General features: G+C 49.2%; 1 protein-coding gene across 1 annotated transcript in view; it reads right to left on the bottom strand.

The window, feature by feature from the left end:
- Nucleotides 1-9,864: 9,864 nt before the first annotated feature.
- The window catches only part of CPXM2 (carboxypeptidase X, M14 family member 2), a 130,552-nt gene continuing 123,257 nt past the window's right edge, over nt 9,865-17,159 (bottom strand). Inside the window, exons 13-14 of the mRNA XM_077877309.1 lie at nt 16,951-17,050; nt 9,865-11,241 (exon numbers count right to left, since the gene is read on the bottom strand). Of these exons, the coding sequence (XP_077733435.1) occupies nt 10,988-11,241; nt 16,951-17,050 (354 nt within the window). The 3' untranslated portion in view covers nt 9,865-10,987. The remainder of the gene's footprint in view (nt 11,242-16,950; nt 17,051-17,159) is intronic.

Genomic DNA, 17,159 nt, shown 5'->3' with positions numbered 1-17,159 from the left:
AGCAAAAGAAACAGTCAACAAAACTAAAAGACAACCTACAGAATGGGAGAAGATATTTGCAAATGACCTACCAGATAAAGGGCTAGTATCCAAGATCTATAAAGAACTTCTTAAACTCAACAGCAAAGAAACAATCCAATCATGAAATGGGCAAAAGACATGAACAGAAATCTCACAGAGGAAGACCTAGACATGGTCAACAAGCACATGAGAAAATGCTCCGCATCACTGGCCATCAGGGAAATACAAATCAAAACCATAATGAGATACCACCTCACACCAGTGAGAATGGGGAAAATTAACAAGACAGGAAACCACAAATGTTGGAGAGGATGCGGAGAAAGGGGAACCCTCTTGCACTGTTGATGGGAATGTGAACTGGTGCAGCCACTCTGGAAAACTGTGTGGAGATTCCTCAAAGAGTTAAAATAGAGCTGCCCTACGATTCAGCAATTGCACTGCTGGGGATTTACCCCAAAGATACAGATGCAGTGAAACGCCGGGACACCTGCACCCCGATGTTTATGGCAGCAATGTCCACAATAGCCAAACTGTGGAAGGAGCCTCGGTGTCCATCGAAAGATGAATGGATAAAGAAGATGTGGTCTATGTATACAATGGAATATTCCTCAGCCATTAGAAACGACAAATACCACCATTTGCTTCAACATGGATGGAACTGGAGGGTATTATGCTGAGTGAAATAAGTCAATCGGAAAAGGACAAACATTATATGGTCTCATTCATTTGGGGAATATAAAAATTAGTGAAAGGGAATAAAGGGGAAAGGAGAGAAAATGAGTGGGAAATATCAGAAAGGGAGACAGAACATGAGAGACTCCTAACTCTGGGAAATGAACAAGGGGGTAGTGGAAGGGAAGGTGGGTGAAGGGTTGGGGTGACTGGGTAACGGGCGCTGAGGGGGGTACTTGATGAGATGAGCACTGGGTATTATGCTATATGTTGGCAAATTGAACTCCAGTAAAAAAAAAAAAAAAAAAAAGGAAAAGGGACGGTTTCTGGTGAGCCCTGCTTGGTGGCTGTAGGCCTGGGGTAAGCTGGAGGCAGGCCACCAAGAAGTAGGGTGCCCTACGTGGTTGGCTAGGGGAGCATACTGGACTGTTTCTGGTAGGTCCTGACTTGGAAGCAGGGACAGAAATTCGAGAAGGTGTCAGTTACTGATCACGTCCTGGCCATTTGGGGGGTGATTGCTCCGGGGCTCACGTTTGACTCCCTGAATTACTACAAGAGCTAGAAGGCTAACTTCCTACAAGTCTGGCTTGCAGACAGCAGGCTGGTTTCCTGGGCTGGATTCTGCAGATTGTGGGTCAGAATTCTACTTTTATATCTGCTCTGGCTGTCGTCCATTTGTACATTCAGTTTCTCACTCCCCTCCACCACCTGACTCAAAACTTATGCCCTACAAAACAGGACACGTGTCTTTACTGGGCTATTAAGAGGACACCGGCATTCTGATCCCTAATGAAGCAAACACACAAGCAAGCCCGCTTGGCAGCTCATGACCTTTCTGTTAACCAAAAGAAGTAGCTTGAAAAGTTATTTATTTATCAATCAGCCATAAGGCGTGAAGCAAAGTTTTGAAACATCACACTTATGTTCTCTGCAAGTGCACGATGGCCCCGGGGTCACCGATAAGGATTCCCCGTGCTGTAAGTTCCCTCTCAAATGTGTGATCGCAGCAGCATTCGAAGCTCCACCAAGGTCGGGGCACTGAAGCATCTTATTCTCACTCTGTAACCCGTAACAATGGTGCTGAGTTAGGAGGGGGTGCCCAGCGACAGCTTGAGAAACATTAGAAATAGCAGGCGACTTGGTGAGGATGTTCATAAAGGACCTCAGTGCATAACGGAACATCTGAACACAAGCTGAAAATACCCCAGCAACACGGCTCTTCTTTTTAGTCACAGTTTAGCATTTTGGCTTTTGGTTTCTAAAGTTCTGAGGCAGACTAAATTAGAAGGATATATGCAAAAATGTTCCTGAGTTCAGCATTGCTTCTGAGTTGGAGATGCTAACTTTTTTGCATCAGAGGGACCTGGATTTGAGCCTTACATCAGTTAGGATGAAGTCATGTTGCATGTAACGTAAAACCCTCTCTCACTGTGGCTGGAATTAGATTGGAAACATCCAGAGAGAGACAGCTGGGGGCTGATATGGTGGCACTTGGGTATCTCCAGGCCCTGGGCTCTGTCATCCTCAATTTTTGGGTCTCCATATTCAAGATTGGTATCAAAGATGGCTGCTGGGGTGCCAGCCTTCGTGCCTCTGTTCCAGCCCAACAGAAGGACAAAGAAGGAAAAAAACATGCCTTCCTCTTATTCCCACTTTTTAGAATTTTCACATCCAGAACTTTTATAGCATGGTGCCACCTCTACCCACAAGGACGGTTTAGAAATGAAGCTTTTTTCTTGTCCATATAAAATAATGTGGGTTCAGCTATTAAACATGAAGCAGATATTATGAAGACCCTAAGGGTGGGCTCTCCAGATGCAGCTTCAGAGAAGACAATTTGTATAAAAGGGAGGTTTATTGGGAAGTGAGTCAGGGAAACCTGGCAGGGACAGAAAGATCTTGGGTCAGGAAAAGAGTCTAAGGTAGGACATGACATTAAGCCAAGTCTCACCAAGGGCAACCTTGACAGGTCCCACCCAGAGCTCTGGGACAGTATAGGGTTTACACAGAAAAGTCCTGATCAGAACCAAAGGAACTGGAGTATTTACACGCTCATACCCCTCACTCATTGAGGAGGGGATGCTCCAAGGGGAGATGTGTTCCCAGACACTCTGGCTTTACAAGCATGAGCAAAATGAACCCCGAAATTTGAGGGCAGCCTTTTGCCTAGAAAGGCCATTGCTGGCTGTTGAAAGTAAGAGGTCCCTATAAGTTTTTGTTTGTCCATTTGTCTATTTCATATTTCAGGTCATACCAACTAAGAATCATGTGCCTACCAGGAAAGAAAACAAAAATATCTTTGATATTTGGACCTGTGAGTTTTTATCAATGGTGGTTAAAATGGTAGAGTTGAATCTATAGGTCCTCTAGGGACATCCGTGTCCGTGTGACTGTAATTCAGAAATAGCTCTACCATTCATTGTGTGTTTATTTGATGTTTTCCTCTCCCTAGAGGGCATTAAGAAATTAAATTGCAAAGTCTTAAATTAAAGGAGTGAGGATCTGGTTGGCTTACGGAGACAGACACTCATAGAGATTATTGTCAGAAAATTGTCAGAATTGTCAGAAAACAAGAACATTAATCTTCTAATACTTTAACTGTATTACTCGAACTCACTCTTGATGCATTTGAGGAATCCATATCATAAGGTAACTCTTCGGCAAATGAGACCAGTTTAATAATTTTGATTAGCTAAAAATGGCATGTATTCTCTAATTTACTTATTTACACATTTATTTATTTAAGGAGGCTCTGTACTGGACAGAGCTTGAACTCATGACCCTGAGATCAAGACCTGAGCTGAGATCAAGAGTTGGATGCTTAGCCGACTGAGCCACCCAGGCGCCCCGAATTTATTGATGTTATATATAATATCAGCCACATTTGATTCCACCAGGTATGTTTTTTTCCTAGACTTAGTCACTTTTGCTGATTAAAGGAGCTCACACTCTTCCTGGTTAATGTTTAAGGCAACAAAAAATTTAAATTTGTGTTCCATAAATTGAGTCATTCTGAAAAGCTCTGTTTCAACTGTAATTATGTTTTGTAGTGTGTGTGTCAGCTTGAAGATAATGTCCAAGATCTTTGAGCAATTTAAACCTTCGGACCCACACAGCATTAATCAGTGGATAACCATTGGATGCCTGGATCATTTCTAAACCAAGTAAAGACCAAAACATTGATTACTAAGCATAATTTTAAATTTATAGACCTTTGCTTCATAGCTTTAAATACATCAGGCCATATTAATGAACATGTAAATTTTTGCTACTTTCAGAGATTCTTTAAGGGAGAGATGTGGCTAGAAGAGAACACTGTTCTGTGGATTCATGAGTTCTCCCCATTTGCTAAGATGCTGGTGTGTGGAAGCAATTCTCAAGCACCTGTCCCCCAGCTCGTTCTATGAAAGAGAAGTTACTTTGGCACCAGTGATGGAGAAATACAGTTGTGTACACACTTCTATTTTTCAAGGAAAACAGTAGTTTTGTCCTGAAGCAACATTTCTCAGATTTTTTTTTTTTTTTTGGTCTCCATATACCTTTACCTCAAGCTTTATGGAAGACCCCAAGAGCTGCTGATCTTAGGGTTAGAACTATGAATGTTTTCTGTATGGAAAATGGAAACTGCGAGTTTTTTTAAACGTTTATTTACACACACATTTGAAGAGAACAGAGAATGCACTGCATGTTAATAACCTCTTGGTATTATTAAACTAGTTCTTCTGGGAAGAGCCTTTGATGCCCATCCTTAAGTCACTTGATTCTAGAACATGAAGGCGCTAACGAAGGACAAATTTGGGAAGTGAATATTATTTGGCTTGATTTTTAATGCCTCAATTCAGAAACTTCGACCGAGTCTCCTTAGTTCGTGTGCTTGTGTAGTTATTTGCACAGGTTCAAAAGGAACCTGTCCTCCTTTTAACTAGGATATAATTAGAAAAGTTGGTTATGCAATGAAGGTCTTATCTAGAATGTCCTATTTGAAAATGATGCATATTGATTCGGTATGGCTCTGCTTTTTGAAAAACAAGAGCTTTAATGAGATATATACTCCATAGCAGACAATTTATTCATTTAAAGTATACAATTTGGTGGTTGCTCAGAGTTGTGCACAGTTTTAGAACATTTTCATCACCCCAAAAAAAGCCCCATACCCCTGAGCCACTACCCCACCCCAGTCTCCCAACCCCCCCCCCCCCCAATCCTGAGCAATCACTGTCTGTCTTTGGATTTGCCTCCCCTGGACAGTTTGCATAAACGGAATCACACAACATGTGGTTTTTTACAACCGGCTTTTATTTTACTTAGTGCCATGTTTTCCAAGTTCATCAGTGTTTTAATGTTCTCGGTCCTTTTCCTGGTTTAATAATATTCCACAGTGTGGATATGTTATGTTTTGTCTACCCGTTGGTAGGTGGATGGACATTTGGATTGTCTTCGCCTTTTTGTCTACTACGAAGAGTGCTGCCGTGAACATTCCCAGACAAGTTCTGTGTGGACCTATGTTTTCACTTTTCTTGGACGTGGACCTAGGAGTAGGATGGCCAGATCATGTGGTAACTCCACGTTGAACATTTCGAGAAACTGCCAGACTGTTTTCTGAAGTGGCTATACTTTGCTCTAAAGATGGCCCATTTTTATTTCTAGATCTTTTCGATGCTGAAAGTTCCAAGCATTGTAAGTCTGTTAGCACTGACTGAGTCTCCACAACAACCCCGAGAGGCAGGGATCACTGAACCCATTTCAGGGATGAGGCTACTTGCTCAACATCACCCAGATGGTAAGAGGCGGCCCTGGGATGGAACCTCAGTCCATTCCCTCCCCTCTGGCTCCCACTGCCTCCCAGGAGGTGCAGTGACTGCCGGGCTCCTTCCTTCCTCCACCGGCCTTGGGGTGCCAGGGAGACTCCCTCTTCCTCCTCTTGCCCCGGCGAATTCCCCAGGCCCTGTGCAGTGTGTTTTATGTGAACCGGCGGAGACGCAGAGCTGGATCCTGATGTCCTAGAGGTTCTGGACTTGCCAGAGCTGGAAGGAGACGACACCCACAGGACAGCAGCCTTTGAGGCAGGGCCTGAAAGGAGTCATGACTTTCCGTGAAAATTCACTTTGAAAGCCAATCTGTGTGGTCAGTGCTCCCCGCACGACCAGGAGGTCACTTCGGCGGCTCTGGGGTCATCTGTCTCCTTGGCTCATCCTTTGCTCACCACTCAGCTGGTGCAGGTCGCAACAGCAGATTAAGGAGTAGATCAAGAGGGTAGCTTCCATCATAGTGATAAACTTAAAAAAATCAAAGTAGATGATCGGGCGTCACATGTTCCTATGCATGTCCTAGGCCTCGGTTTCCTCATTTGAAAAATAAATCATATTTAGCTCTAATGCAGCTGTGAGAAGCCCTAATGCTCGTGCGGGAAACACAGTACCCAAAACTAAACATCTGGCTTCTTCTCTGCATCTTGGTGCTGGCAGTGTGCCAGGAGCCAGCCTAAACACTCCCGATGGCGATCCTCACCACAGATGTGTGTTCAAGCCCACTATGATACCCACTCTGCAGATGAGAAGACCGAGACTCAGGGGTTATAAGGCTGTGCACAAAGTAAGAGGCAGGGCTGGGATGCCACTCAGCCTTCTTGACTCCAAAGACGAGACTCTTACACACTTTGCTCTGCAGCAGCCTGGAGCTGAGTCAGGTGGAGCTAATGGCCAATAGCAGATGGATGGCTCAGCTCATCTTCACCCTCAGCCTTGCTTGAGGGGCAGGCTGGAGGAGGTTCCAGGAGGCCCTCCTACAGTGTCAACAAACAGATGGGGTGTAGACAGAGCCCATTATCCGAGGCGCTAATGGATGCAAGTGGCATCCCTGCCCCCTCCTCTGTGGGGCTGCTCTCCTGAGAGATGCCAAGGAACACCAGTGTGGTGCTGACCTGCAGCTGCTCAGAAACCTGGCCTGGCTGCAAAGGGCACGGAAGCGGCAACCTGATGAGCGTCACCAACCAAAATGCACAATGGGGCGGGGGAGTAGGAATGTTGTCTAGCTGTTAAGTCATCTGAAGTGGACAGGGAGCTATGATGTTAAAAAAAAAAAAAAAAGCCTACAGAAGCAGGCCCAGGGACACACTCAGGCCCTTAGCACACATTTCCTGAGCTCCTCGCCAACGGTCTCCCAGGCAAGCTGATCTAACAGACTCTGAACTTTAGTCTTCTGATTTCTGAAATGCACCTGTGGCTCCCAGGGCTTCCATCCCTGCCCAGGAGCTTGACCTGCTCCTAAAAAGTCAGCCAAGAGACACAGCCTCAGGGCTGGCTGCTCAGGACCAAACTAGAGTTTTCTACTGGGACAGAGGAAGGAGCATTGCCCTGAGTCCTGCCTCTGCCAGAGACTGAAACACAGCTCTGGACACCTGAGGCCTCTCCCCATGACCTCAGTTTTCCTATCTCTAAACCCGGGGGGACTAGACTAGTTTGGAGATGGAAATGTACAGGGCTGTTAGCCCTTCCCACACCCAGAGAAGCTGCACCATTTTACCCCGCTGAGCCAGGACTCTGCCTCAGAATCCTTCTTAACACAGAGCTCCAAGCAAGCAGCTAGTACCAGTAAATCAGAGTTGGCTTACAAGAGGAAACCCAATTGCTGCCCTTGGGCATGTTCATCACGAGTATCCCTCAGCTCTAAAGACCTGCCATTCTCCTCTGTACCTCTTATGTTTGTCCCTCATTCCCTTTGTCTAATTGTCCCTGGACTCCTCGTGCCTTAGCTGGGAAGTTGGGGCTGTGTTTAGATGGCAGGGGATAGACAGGCAGGAGGAAGAGCTCCTACGACCTCGGGAGAGGTTGTCCTGGTCCTCAGAGCTCAGCTGCAGAATCAGGCTGGGGCAGACCAGTCTCTGAGTATGGCTTTGTGGGTGGCAGTGACCCCAACTGCTGGCCTGAGGAGGCCAAGGCAGAGCGGCATGGGAATTTGAGCTCCTCCAGGCAGGGTGGTGACCACCAGAGCCAATTCAGAAGCTGCAAACTGGAGATGCTTTCTGGGCACTGCCACCGAAAGCAGCATCCTTGCTACTTTATACATTAACAGCACAACATCCTTCTAGAGTTGTTCCTGAGGTCTTTGTTACACAGAGACTTGAAGGAGTCCTGAGGTTTCCCGTTACGGGCACAGAAAATGAGCTGTGATGGCTGAAGAGGAAGATTTGGGGCAGCTCCTTAAATGCCCATCAACACAAAGCACAGGTAGCAGTGTGGCTGTGGCTCGCTCACCCTGGGCCTTGAGCAGAAGAAGGACCAGGATACGCAGACCGAGGATTCTCTGCCAGAAGCAGGGCTTTTGTGTTGATTTTGTGCTGTAGAAAAACATCCAGATAGAACAAAAACCTATGCAGTTTTTAGACATATTCCTCTGCTCAGCCAAACATCAGACTTTATTGATGAGATAAAGATGTGAAATTCAAGTTGTGCATTTTTAATTTCTGAAATCACGTGTCCGTGGCTTATAAGGGAATCCTAAGAGCAAAGCACCACATGGCACAAGGCCAGTTCAATTCCATGTGTGCTCGTGGAGCACCAGCTGTGAGTTGGGAGCCAAGCCAGCCCCGGGGGAGCAGGTACTAAGAGGGCATCGTTCTTGCCCTTGGGGAGCTTCCAGTCCAAAGGCAGAGAGAACCAGAAGCAAGAAAAGCTTCAGTGGAAAGGGACGGGGTAGCTGTCCCTTGGAGAGGCTCTGAGGGCTCTGCACAGCTGCTCAAACATGTCCAGGGCAGGAAGGGGGAGGCTTCCTGCAGGAGACGGCATTTCAGATGGGTGGAGAGAGAGAGAGATCGAGAGAGAGAGAGACAGAGACAGAGAGAGAGAAGCAGAAGGGTTTTTAGCCTGGGGAGTCCCAGGCAGAGCCAGTGGGCGAGATCCACGAGGGGTTCATTCTGGCTGAAAGCAGGGAAAGTCACATAGCAGAGAAGCTCTGGGAACTAGGTCAGGAAAGGTGTTCGAGCCTTGAGGAATCCAGTGTCAGTTCTCACCAGAAATCAGTGGACACCACAGCCAGACTGGCCTTTGGGCCCCACGATTCCCTCTGCAGGAACAGATGGGATGGTAGAGAGGCCGCCAGGGCCCAGGTCACACACTGGGGTGGGGAGGGCACAGGCCGAGAGCCCACAGCCCTGGCCTGCAAGCCCAAGACGCCTATCAGGGGGCCAGGGCTGACGGCAGGCCTGCAGACAGCAGAGTGTGTCACCAACAGCCCGAAGGGGACAGCGCTAGTCACCAGCAGTTAGACTGAGTCATCTTGGCACCGCGGGGCCCTGACAAATCGGGTCTGCTGAGGCGCTGGGAACGGCTACGGCTCTTCCGAAGGTTCATCACCTCAAGGGCTTTATCCACATCACCACCTACCCCAACTGGTGACGCCACCTAAGTTCTTCCTACCGTGGGCTGGATGGAGAGCTGCACGAGCTCATATGGCTGTTACAAGTGAAATCTAAATGGGTGGAAATGATATAACACCAGAAATTCCGTCCCAAGTTGCACAAGCCACATTTCAAGTGCTCGCTACCCACACGTGGTTAGTGACTACTGTGTTAGCTCGCGCGGGAAGAGAACATCTCCATCAACACAGAAAGTTCTATCGCATGGTGCTGATTTGGAGCAGGGGTCAGCTAGTCGTGCCCCAGCCCGGGGGTTCACATCTAACTACTACGTGCTTTTGTAAATAAAGTTTTATTGAAATATAGCCATGCTCGCTCCTCTGTGCATAATGCAGGTCTGCTTTTGTGCTACCACAGTAGAGTTGAGTACTTGCAACAGAAACTGGCCACAGAGCCTGAAATATTTACCATCTGATCCTTTATAAGGAACATTTGCAATCTCCGGTGTAGACTGTCAGAGAGTTGCATAAGGTTCCTTTCTGGAAAGATGCTCGCTGGCATCCCCGGCAGTCATTAGCGGATCCCAAGCGTCAGGATGACTTTACCCAGGCATGTGGCTCTCCTGGGAGGGGAGCAGGGAACACACAGCTGTCAGCACCAGTACCAAGCTTGGGGGGTGGGCGGGGTGGAGGAAGGCACAGGACACCCCTCCCTAGGCAGGCACTGCCTCTGGAGGCACTGACCCCAGGGAGAGGCAGTGGGGCATGGCATTTGGGTGGCTGCGCATCTGCCCAGGAAAACCACACGCTGGAAGGATCTCACCATTTGCTTGTTTTATTTTTCTCACTCTCCCCAGGGCCACCTCTGCCCAGGTGGCAACAGTAATAAAAAGAAGACAATCTGTTTTATTATAGGGTCATCCAATTACCCTGCCCAAACCAATATTCCACAGATAATTCTAAGAGCTTTTCATCACATTTGGCCCCATCTGAAGGTCTGGCATTCCACACATCAAAAATAACTCCCTTGGTGATGCTACGCCAACTTATGAGTGCTCATTTCCATGAAAGGAGGAACGTCTTGAGCAGAGAGAGAGTGGCAAGTCAGCCTCCTCCTGGCCCTCCTTAAGTTCTTGCAGGTCAAAGAGGCTGAAGGATCGACTCCCTTTGGAAGGGCGGCTCCTCCCGCTTTCCTCTGCCTCAGCACCCAGGGCTGGAGGTGCTGCTGGACCAGCAGGGAGACTGGGGCTTCTCTGTGAGCCCTGCATGTAGGCAATGAATGAGAACCACTGCACTCCACTGCCCACCGACCACTGGTGATCTAGTTCAGCACTTTTCTCCTTTTATAAACACAGTCCTTTGTGGAAAGGGAAACTAAACTGATTCAAGGGGCTCACTGATGCTCACTTGCTAATGTCTCTATTGTCCACAGAATGTGGAATGAATCTGGAGCAGCTCAGAATGTCCCGGGGCCAGCGAGGGGAAGGCCCACGAGCATCTCAAATGGTAACTTTTGGGACCGCAGGGCCCGGGAAGTGCTGCAATCGGAGCCACACAAAATGCAAATGCACCAGGAGCTCTTGCTGTCACGCAAGCAAGAGGGGGGAGCACTGGCTTCCCCTCCTGTGCAGCCAGGAGGCCCTGAGCCGGCAAGCCCGCTCTCCGCCTCCGATTTCCCAGGCTGAGTTGCTCAATTCTCACTCCTAACCAGCCTTTCTCTGCTGATCTGTCCAAGTTATTTGGATAAATGCAACAAAGACAATATATATATATATATATCCTAAGCTTTCAGCCCTCCCTTCGGGACCAGCCTTGCAATGAACACATTCTCTCAGGTATTCTGAGCTACAGAGAAAACTACAGGGGGCGAGTCCTCTACGGAGTTACAACTGGGGGTGATTTAATCTGCAGGGGTGCAGGGCAGGTGTCCAGTGTGGGGAGGTCACCCGCGCTGTCGTCTCTTCCGCCCCCGCAGCTTCAGTCGCCTGGCTGGCAGGCTGATGGGCTGCTTCCCGAACTTTTCCATGATCTCCCGGATCCTGGCCAGGTTGGTTTTGCTGAGTGTGAAGTCACAGTGCGTGGCCCCCATGTCGTAGCCGACCATGCAGTTCTTGGTGGACGAGGTGAACCCTTCCGCCTTGGCCGTGACCACATACTCCCCGGGGTTCAGGAGGCGCCAGTAATCCCCATCGCTGGCTGTCAAGAGAAAGTAGGGGAGCTCAGAGCGGTCCTCTTCCAAGGCAGATACCACCAGACCTGCTACTATTCCTTGACCAGCATCCTGGCCAGAGAGAGACTCAGAGGCTGGCCGTACGGAATTTGAGCCTCTGCAGAGGCAACTTTTTTATTTATTTATTTTTTTTTTTGCAAATTCTTAATGCATTTTGAATGTTTTCCTCTGTGGAAGCCACCTTAATGGTTTTAACAGGCAGAGGGCCCGGGTGTAGGCTCCCCGCAGTGTTAACACACGTGAGTGGAGATGGAGAAATGATCACTCACGCGCCTTTCTCTGTGACAATACACGCCATTCATTATGAACTTGAGCTTCCAAATGCTGTGCCCTCACCACAAAATGCCATCTTGAAAAGCCATCAGTGCCTGGCTTCCTGGCCTCCTCTTTGCACGTCTATAAATACAGAATAGTAATTCTTTTCAGGGGTGGGGCTCTTGACTTCTGAAAAGAGAAATAGTAGACTACGGGGGACCAGGGCCAAATGGCCCAGGAGGAAGCCTGGTATCTGCATTCCCTGGCCCTGCGGCCAAGAAAATGTGAAGTTGCTGGAGCACAGACATGCTGGTGGTGTGAGGCTGAGCCCCCGCCTCCCCAGTGACACTGCTGGTCAGCCACCCAACAAGTACATCATGGGCCCCGTGTCCATCCTTCGCTCTAGGCTAGATCTCTGTTGTGTTGAGAGGTTCCACGCAAGGCTCTCCTCCCCAGAAGCCTACAACCTGCTAAGGACACTTAGACCTCTGATCTTAAATGAGCCTTTGAGGCAAAAAAAGGGGTGACCAGCGAACCCCATGGAGGGCGTGGCACCCGGAAGGTTGGGGCAGATACTGATCTGATGAACCTCCAAGCAAACCTCTGATGTGGGTTGTATAATGATTGCCTTCCTATGAGTGATTTGATGCCCAGGGGCTGGGGGTTGGGGTGTGTAAACGTCCTGCACGAGGTCACACAGCTAGTAGCCAGCAGGTCTCCCAGAGCCAGGTCTGGGTCTCTCTCTCATGGCAATCTCAGTGTCCCACCTGGTCTAAAGCTTTGGTGCCAGAAGAAAAAGAAGAAAGGTGTAAGGAGGCCCTGGGCAAGGGTCGTTTGTCTACACAGGCCCTCAAGTCTTCTAAGAGATGGGAGAGATTGTATATGTGTGTGTGTGTGTGTGTGCATGCGTGAATATATATCTCCCACACACATATGACACTTTGAAGCACCAGGTCTAAATCACCATCTTGATTCACCCGAGACATTTCCATGCAATTGAGTGAGCTCACAAGAACACAACATGCTGTGAAAAATGAACTCTGTAGGCAGCTGTCTGCCACACATCCGTGTGGCCTGCTTACCGGTAAACAGGACCCAGTGTGGGAGGTCGGGGTAGCCACCACGCAGGTGGCTGGCTCAGAGTTCCTGGGCGCTGCGCCCTGAGTCTTCCCTTTGGTAAAAATCCGAGTTTTTCAATGAAATGAAATGCCATCTCATGCTTTTCAGAAGGCAAGAGCACGCCAAGTATTCTCTGTTGGGGAGTCAAGATGGCCTGAGCCTCACGATGCAATTCACCCTCCAGAGAGGGAAGCTTCCTTGACTTTCCCAATAGTTTCTATATACTATTCAAATTCTTTCTTCCTTGGCCTTCACCATAGCCTGCAATTAACTTTTAGATTTCCTTTTATAATTACTTATAGGTCTCTCCCACTAGAATGCATACTCTTTGAGGTGAGGGGCCGTATCCGTCTTGTTTGCCTGTATCTCTAGGCCAGCACACAGTAGGTGCACAATAAGATGAATGAAAACCATCAGGAATTTGTTTAGGTTCACAGAATCTGAAGAAGGGGTGTAAGCTCTGGACTCTGCAAGTCTCCATTTCTGAAACCTGGAGAGCTCAATGCTCTCATCTGCCTGGCCATGCACCCTCTCCCCTAAAAGTCCTTGGTTAGGCTTTCCCCACATTTATCACCAAGGCTCTACTTGTAATCCCAGCTTCTTCCCCCGACCACCAGTAAAGTCTAGAATCATCTACTTCATGAAATTCAGGGGTCAGCATGTTAGGTGACTATCCCATGGGGTGATCTGGTCTGGGTTAAAGGGTGAATGTTCTGTGGAGCTGCAGGGGGAAGACAGTACACAGCTCGGTGTCGCTCAGCATGGTGGTCGGTGGGACAACCCAGGTGCTAACAAACATCCAGTCATTAGCAGGTTAGTGTCCACCAGACATAGGGCAGTCATGGAGCACTCTGAGTCAGGTGTTTGGCCAACATATTTACATGCATTTAAAAAGCACTCTTACTAACTTCTCACTCCTTGGAATTCAATTCCCCTGTTGATTTAATGCAAAATCCCTCCTGAAATAAAACTTGTCAGATTGCAGAAGCCTCGGAGAGAGATCAAGGCAAATTCAGAGCTACTTCAAGCACCGAAACAAATACAGTAAGTAACCATGTGTAGAGTACGGAGTTCATCAGTTATGAGAATACACTGGGAAATTACCTTAGGGGAGAAATAAAGGGAGAGGGGGAGGCGGCTCCTATGGGCTCATCCAAACCGCCTCTGTGATCATAGAGGCTTGAGGTTCAGAGCTCATTAGGCACACACAGCACTCTCTTCTGGCTTGTGGGGCTCAGGGGACTCTTTCTCTCCCACCCCATTTAAAACCCTCCTGTTTTCTCGCATTGCGTGTACAAAGTACTAATAGTCCCAAGAATGTTCTAGGCTCTTTTGTGAATCATTCTTTTACAGCAGCTTGTTAGTAATGCTTAAAATACGAGTCCTATGCGGAGCCAGATGTAGCAGTCTCTTCTATTCATAAGGATCGCCAGCATCCTGCGGAGATCCTGCCCATTACCAGTTCAGAACCTGCATTTGCTGAATGAATGAATGAATGAGTCAGTGAATGAACGCACGGATCCGTGGATGCCTGTGAAGGGAGGCTCTGTACCAAATGCCATGTTGCATAGTGTGAAAGCTCAAGGATCCCCAAGGACAAGCGGTAGGGAGATTCAGAAAACATGAAGGCGAGTCAGGGCATCACACAGCGATCTACCAGTTCCTGGCACGTCAGCTACATTTCCCCCATTTAAACGACAATTGGCCTTCTGTACCAGGCACGTCAGCAGGCAGCCAGGTCAGTCTGGCACTGGAGTCTGAATCCCAGCCTAGCCCATCATAAGGTCCCAGGGGCTCCTTTTCCTCCAAGGTCAAATGGAAGCGTTTGTTAGGAGGACCGGGTCTGTTAATGTATGTGAACAGTCTGGAGAAGAGACTCCTGTCCCCTCAGGAGGATCAGCATGAGGGCAAGGGCAGGGGCACCACATTTGCAGTCCGAGTCCCCTGGCTCAAATCCCAGCTCAGCCATTCTTTGTGCAACCCGGAAACACCATGTCATGTTCATTCATTCAAATTCGTTTGTTCATTCAACAAACATTTATTAAGCACCTGCTATGTGCCAGGCAGTGTGCTTATACTTCATTGAGGCACAAAAGCCTCAAGGATCCCTGGTCTAGGAGCCAGTGGAGGAGGGGCAGAAACACCATAAGTCTCGTGGGTCCTAGCTTCTCCGGCACAGTGTCAGACGTCAGATGCAGAGGCACTAGGGGAGAAGGCAGGAGGCAGAGAGGAATCGGCAGGTGGTAGGGGCAGGTGTGCGATGCTAGCAAAGGTGGTCACCATGGCGGGACTTGTTGACACGGTGACAACTGAGCAAAGACCTACAGGGGATGAGGAAGGAACCAAGGGATTCTTGAGGGAAGGAGGTTCAGGTGGTAGGAGGTGGGAGAGTGAGGACCCCCCTGACCACCATGTGCAGCCTCAGTCCTCAAGGAAGGAGCTGGCGGGGGTGCAGGAAGGGGTAGAAAGCATGGAGGAACAATTATTCCTATTTGACCAAACCTGGGACTCGTGATTTTCAGTTTTAAATGGGGGCAGTCCTGAGCAAACTGAGAGAGCTGGTGACCCCAGAAGAAGAGGTTTAGGAAGTCACCGGTAGCCCAATCCTGTATGGCTGAGAGGGTACCCTGAGGACTCTGGGGTACCCCTGCAGGGTTCAAGAAAGGGGCACATCACCCACTTAGCTGGTAACAAGCTCACCCTGTCTGCGGGGCTGTGAGGGCAGACGTAGGAGAAGCCTGCCTGGAGGGGACCGCAGTGACCCCGGCAGGGCTGCAGGTGAGACCAGCCAACAGCCCAGGAGGCGGTGAGCGGGCCTAGATACAGCATCTATTTGCTGACAGTGGGGTGTGGGGTGGAACCAAGGCCGAATCTCTGTTCCCCATCGACACCTTGTAGATCATTCCAGCCGTCACTGGCTGTACAGGTGATAACACGTGGGGAACACAGGAGCAAGATGGACTTGGCCCAGTTTCTCTGGGATTGTCCCCGTTTTAAATCTGAAAGTCACACAACCTAGGAACCTCCTCCACCCTGGAATCACTGGCCATCCCATACAGTGTAAGCTCTTGAACCAATAGGTTCAGCTCAGGCCACATTAAAAGCTTCCTGAATCGGCCTCATACCCTGTTTATCCCAGTTGTTCAAGCGTGTCCGAGGGCTGAACAGGTCTTTCTCCTGGCAATCATGACTTCCCTTCTCCTGCTGCTGAGTCTGTCCTCTGTGCCCAGGGAAGGCCCTGGAGTAGGCTGAATGATGGCCCCCAGCAGCCCACAACCTCCCACCCAGACCCTAGGAATGTGGCCTTATTTGGGAAAAGGATCTTTGCAGGTATAACTAAGGATCTCCACATGAGATCATCCTGTATGACCTGGGTGGGCCCTAAATCCATGACAGGTGTCCTTGTAAGAGGCAGAGAGGAGGAGACACAGGAGGAGGCCACAGAGATGGAGGCTGAAATGGAGTGACACGGCCAAGGAAGCTGCAAGAGCCAAGGGAGGGTCCTCCCCGGGGGCTCCGGCGGGAGCACAGCCCATTGACACCAGGATTTCACACCTCCGGCCTCCATAATTGTGAAAGAATACATTTCTTATTTTTTAGGTGTATGGTCATTTGTCACAATGCCCACTGGAAACCAACACAGGGCCCCATGCTCTGCTCACTGCAGCTGACACCAAAGCAAAGCCACCCACCCATGCTCTGACACGGTGCTCTGCAGAGTCTCCCGGGTGGCCCAAACCCTCTGCGTGGGGGTGTCAACAGGCTCATGGACACACCATCTCCACCAGGACTCCTGCAGACAACCAGCCTTAGGCCTCTAGCCAATTCTCTTCCCCATGCATCTGTCACTGCATCGTGCTGCACACGTCCCCTGTCACAGTCAAGGTCACCATTTCCTCACGTCCCGCCGGACACACAGAGCGCTGTCCCAGGTGATGACAGTCCTGGGCACAGGGGAGAGCTACACGGGTTTCACAGCAGTGGGGAAACCCTGAGAGAGCAGGAGCATGCCCCCGGCTGGGAGTCAGACACTCGAACCCAGGCCCCACCTGCCTCCTAAACCACCAGCAGGTCCTTTCACCTCTCTGGCATCTGGTTTTCATCTGAATAAGGGAGAAACCAGGAAGCACAGGTGGAGAACCTTGCTTTCGAGGGTCTCCATGGGGAATTTGAAGAAGGAGATGATCATTCAGCTCTCAGTGAGAAGTTTCCAGCACTCGACATGTGATTTTAACCAGAGTGAAATGCTTCGAAAAAACAGACGTTCCCTCCCGAGAGACAGATCATCTACACTCAGTTACCTGTTCGGATGTCATGATTGACACCTTCCACAGAGATCACGGCGTTCGGAATTCCTTTTCCGTGGGAGTCCCTCACCATGCCTTTGATGCCGCGATGGACCTGCCCAGCAAACATGACAAGAAACGGGGTGAGCTCACGACTCACCCGGCCTGATGGGCACAGTGAAGAAGGCTGTGAGCCAAACACCCCCCGGGGTGAGCTCTGATCC

The sequence above is a fragment of the Canis aureus genome, chromosome 29, assembly GCF_053574225.1.
Source record: "Canis aureus isolate CA01 chromosome 29, VMU_Caureus_v.1.0, whole genome shotgun sequence".
Classification (NCBI taxonomy): domain Eukaryota; kingdom Metazoa; phylum Chordata; class Mammalia; order Carnivora; family Canidae; genus Canis; species Canis aureus.
Note: the sequence above shows the minus strand (reverse complement) of the source record. Positions and strands in the feature narration are given on the sequence as shown.